General features: G+C 32.3%; 1 protein-coding gene across 2 annotated transcripts in view; it reads right to left on the bottom strand.

Annotated features, from left to right (window-relative positions):
- Nucleotides 1-1,586: 1,586 nt before the first annotated feature.
- Nucleotides 1,587-5,273, bottom strand: part of LOC111367282 (RWD domain-containing protein 1) — a 10,116-nt gene continuing 6,429 nt past the window's right edge. For both annotated transcript variants that reach the window (XM_022988066.1, XM_022988065.1), the window contains 4 exons: nt 3,467-3,558; nt 3,028-3,112; nt 2,254-2,329; nt 1,587-2,159 (listed from right to left, as the gene is read on the bottom strand). In XM_022988066.1, coding sequence (XP_022843834.1) covers nt 2,080-2,159; nt 2,254-2,329; nt 3,028-3,112; nt 3,467-3,558 — 333 coding nt within the window. In that variant the 3' untranslated portion in view covers nt 1,587-2,079. The remainder of the gene's footprint in view (nt 2,160-2,253; nt 2,330-3,027; nt 3,113-3,466; nt 3,559-5,273) is intronic.

The following is a 5,273-nucleotide window of genomic DNA, read 5'->3' as shown; positions in this document are numbered from 1 at the left end:
AGTCATTTCTTTTTCTATTAATTTTTTTTATCTATTTTCTTTTCTTTATTTTTATTATTTTCTTTTAATTTTTAATATATTTATATCGTTTCTAGTTTTTTTTACTTCATTTCTTAAATCTTGTATATCATTTATTAACATTTTTATTAATAACTTTAATTCTTCCATATATTCACTTATGTCAATATTAAAATTATCTTTCTAACATATAAGTTAATTTACATCTTTTATCTTTTTTTTTATCTATTATTTTTCCAAATTTTCTGTTGGCTATATCTGAATCTATTAATTCTTCTTTTACCATACTAAAATATTTGCTCTCAAGTCTTAATTTTTCACATTCTAATTTTGTTAATTGTCTATTATTTGATACTCTTATTCATTCTAGTATTAACATTATATTTCGTATTTCTTCTTGTATTTTTTTTATTTTTATAAGTAATTCATTTAATTTTAAATTTGTATTATCACTTGCACTCATACTTCTCTTTGTAATATAAATTAATTTATTCATCTTCATATATATTAATAATTTTTTCATATATATATCCTTTATTGTTTCTATTATTAAATTTTCTAATATTTGTTCTTTTATTTATCTAGGTAATTCTTTAATTATTGTTAGTGCTATTATTTTTAATTGATTATGAATAGATTTTAAAAATATATAACTTCATTTTTCTTCTTTTAAATGTCAATAATTATCTATTTTTCTTACTTTAATTCCCATGATCTTTATGCTTTTATCAAGATGTAAATATTAATATTTGTATATTATAATTAATTATTACTTTAAAGATGTATAATCTAAATATTCTTTTAACTTTATAATAATTAATCTATTATTTATTAAATTTATATAAAATCTAAGTGTTAACCTAAATCTCAAGATTTTTATTTTTTTAGGTAATCTATTCTTTATGGGTTTCCTCATGATCTCTATGGCTTTGATACCAATTAGGGGCTACTTAGAGCGAACAAAAATCATATAAAAAAATAAAATTAATCAAAATTAAAAAAGAACTATCAAAATCCAAGTAATATTTAATTTTAAGGACTAAATTAGGAAATTTCTATATTATAGTGACTTGTTATGTAATATCTAAATGAAGGGTATTTCATATGTAAATTGACCAAAGGTCACTTTGGAAAAATGGCCATTTTCTATAGGCTATTTTCATGTATTTCCCTTTATGTCTATGAGGTGGCGGCAAGCCTGAACAGTTAAGAGATGGTCGATGTCAAACAAAAAATCAAACTATCGAGCCTAACAATGTAGTCATATAAAGTTAATTAATTTAAATCTAAAAGAAATTATTTTTTTCTTACTATGTAATACTTACCAACCAAACTAGTAACGTAAGAAAGTTGATCCATGGAATTTTTATAGTGTAAATTTGATGCATTTCCTCCCAATTATAATCCTCCAAATTGGTGTGGTGATTTGGGTGTGCCATTGAAGTAAACTTGGTGTCAGAAAATGAAAATAACCCCAAATAACCTTTTACCAAATCGAAATGATAGCGCTTTCCCAGGATTATGGACTAAAAACCGTTGGTCTCAGTTCAAAACCGAGCAATACCGTGGACTAAAAAGCTCAGTGTTCACATAGCATTTTCCAAGAATAAAGACAGATCTGTTCTTGGTAAGGTTCTTGGTAGCAGCCCTGCAATCAGATCACTCACATATAACAGAGCAACTAAGAAAGAACCCTATATTCTTCTCCTATTGAAAACGGCCAAATCGTGGATTGCAATGGGAAGAACAATCGCGATGCACATATGCAACCCCAAACCAAACCAATACAAGTCACGCAAAGAGTTCAACAAGGTTCATAAGGTTTACTAATGTCATGTCTTTGACGTAAGTTCAAGATATCACAAGATACGATTTTGCATGTATATCAAATTCTTCTTCAATCAAAATGGAGCTCATCTCTTGGTTGAAAACTTTTACTTGATCCAGGCCTAATGTGAGATCTACGTCCTCCCCGGTATATATATCAATAAGGTCCCAATAGTCAAACAAGATAGAACCGCGGATGGATTTGTAAGGGGCAGTAGGGCTGGACCTCTAGAATTAGTTTCCTCTCCTCGAAGAATGAGCAGAAGAGTCGGATTTTTCAGCTAGATAGTGCTCAAGCATGTCGTCTTCATCATCTGCAACCCCCCAAGAAAATCATGCTCTTACTATCTTCGGATTGTTGACTTAAAAAGGAGAGAAAAGCAAAAACATGACTAGGATCAAAATCACCTTCAAAGTCGTCATCATCGAAATCAATATCTTCATCATCTTCGTCAGAACTTTCAGCAGCTGGTGCCACACTTTTCTGTGCAAAAAAAAGAAAAGGGCAATTCAGTAATTTTCCGCAATAGTCCATATGCACCTTTAATTAATTTTCACCTTTTCGTTCAAAAAAGAAACGGATAATTCAGTGAAATTAATTTTCAAGACAGTCCATATTCATTTCCATTTAGATACAGTATAATCAAAATACAATTAATACTCTAATTTCATATTATATACATCAATCGTCATCAACAGCTTCAAAAGACCAGAACAGAAAACTCAAGAAGCTAAACAGTTTGTCCTCAAATATTTCTTTGCCTTTATCTTCACAAAAACACTCTTCCCCTAAATTATAGTATAAATATTTCAATTTGTTTCTCCCTCACTGGATTTGGGTGTCATTATCTCTGGCACGAATGAATGTGACAGAGTTATAATATGGTTCGTACTAAGTCGATTCTTATACTCTTCTATCAAGCAAAACTCCATGCTTCTTAAGCTCAAATGATAAAATTTTCTCATAGAGCATTATTTTGACTAGATTGAATTCAGCAAGACGGAGCAATTGAAAAACTTTGTCCAAGTTCACAAGAGTAAAACACCATGAAATTTTGAACTATCTGGGAGCTTTGTCAAGTACTTATTGCTACAGAACGCAAATCCCAGTATTCACATCAAGTCATGCATATATAACTTAAAAATTCCATGATAAAAGAATAACAAGGAAGAAAAAAGTACCGATGCAGCTCTTCCACTTTCAAACCACTGCCTGCCAGAAAGCTTCTTCTCCTTTGGTGCAGCAAGTGCCGAATCAGGCATTAGCCTGGATGTTTAAGCATAAACAGCAATTAATAAGATTATAAGAAACCAAGCAAAACTAAACAGGCTGCATCTTTTTCCATTCCCCACAAATTAAGATAGTAATCTGGTTCTCCCAACATGATCCAGTGCCTGCAGAAACACATTGATTCCTCACTTTGATAAAATAAAAAATACAAAATTATCTTCTTCGCTGAGAATGAGGGTTAACATTGTATGGTCTTAATTGTTTTTGTCAAACTCCTGAATAAGTAAATGTTCTGGTTGAAATTTAAAGATTTTGCTCTCTTTTAGTGTTTGACGAAGTTGACAATTGAAAAGCTAATAAAAGAAGTCATCTGTTACTCATGAAATTTACTTTGCTCTTTCAAGTGCTAACTCCGCTTCAAATCTATCCCTCCATGCCATAAATGTTTCAACAGTAACTGGTTCTCCGTGTGGTACGATTATCTGAAATGAAAATACACACATAAGGTAAAGGCTTGACAATCAAATGATTGAATTTGATTTACAATCATCACCCCATAAACACACGTTAAAGATGCCAATAGGCACCCACAATTTAGCCATTAAAGAATGATAGTAGAAGACTGATACTGAAATTTCATGTATGTGATGCAGCACCAGTAGGATGATTAATAGAAACAGAAGAAAGATTCAGAAAGAATGGGGAATTAAAGGAGAGGATAGAAGAAGAATTCAATAGAAGAAGGGGAGGGATGCGCCATAAGCCACCAAAATAATTATTCATTCATCATCAACTGTCTCAAATGAGAAACAAAAACAGAAATAAATAGCAGAACACAAACCCTAAAGAGAAGGGCTTGGGCCAAACTCACTAAACAAGTCCAATAACGAAAATATAAACAATAGTCCAAATAAAATATAACTAATGGTTCAAATAGAAAATAAATAATAAATGGATGTCCGCATCAACTCTCCCGGGGTGGGAGAAAAAACTCGACCCCGTCGAGTAGATAAAGCAGAATGTTGCACTGAATCTGATGCGAAAGGCTCCAAGTCATGCCACGGGGGACGATCTTTCTCGATGACCAAATACCGAAACTCCACAAATGATAACAAGGATAGTTGTAGCTTATCCTCAAGGATATGATCCAACCAAGGAGGACGATCTTTCTTTATAATCACATATCGGTACTGAACTCCCAATAGTAAAAATTCATGCCACTCATCTCCAAAATCTTCCTTATTGGTCAACACAATCTGTTTATCTAAAATAGCATCAATTACATCTTTGTGTGCTGTGACATGTGTTATTGGAGTGAAAATGGTAATATATTTAGGTTGGGGATCCATATAAGGAAGTAGAAAAGGATCATCAAGGAAATTAAAAAGGCCTTTGTAAGTAACTAAGTCTTCAATACGTAAAGTAGAGTGGTGACCAAAATGTGATGAAAAATTAATGACATGTGCGTATGGACCAACATGCTTTAAAACTTCAAAAGGACCAGCACTATCGGCTTGCAATATAACATAATCCCCAATATGAAATTGAAAATATTGTTTATGCAAATCAGTTTGAAGTTTATATAATGCATTACTTGCGTGAAGTTGTTTATTGATCTTAATATGCAAGTCATGAAGATGCACAAATGCTTCAACTGATATCGACACACTAGCATGTAAGGACATGGAAATAAGGTCTAACGGCCGCCTAGACTTATAACTATGAACAGCTTCAAATGGATTCAAACCTAGAGAAAGATTTACAGAATTGTTGTACGCAATTTGAACAGTTGGGGGAATCAAGTCCCAATTTCTAAGATTTTTCTGGACTAGAGACTTGAATAAATTGCCAGGACTTTGGTTAACGACTTCATTTTGACCATCAGTTTGAAGTTGGTCAGTAGTGGGGAATGTTGATTTAATGCTAACCACAGGCGACTGGATTCTCCAAGGGTGGCCAGTGAAATCATCAAACTCTTTGAGTTGTGCAAGGGTATGACATATAACATGTGACCAAGAGTTGTCAGAAACAAGGGGTATAGTACCTAAAGTCTCGGGAAGAGTCTGGAGTCCACCTAAAGAAGTGTCCTCACTATCATCCAAGTCATCAAAATCTTCAAGTTTAGGTTCATAGACTAGATCTTCTAATGGCATATCTATTACATTCTTTCGTTCTTCCATGACTAAGGTTCGATTAG

Source organism: Olea europaea, chromosome 18 (assembly GCF_002742605.1).
Source record: "Olea europaea var. sylvestris chromosome 18, O_europaea_v1, whole genome shotgun sequence".
Taxonomy (NCBI): domain Eukaryota; kingdom Viridiplantae; phylum Streptophyta; class Magnoliopsida; order Lamiales; family Oleaceae; genus Olea; species Olea europaea.
The sequence above is the reverse complement of the archived record's forward strand: the minus strand, read 5'-3'. Positions and strand labels throughout refer to the sequence as shown.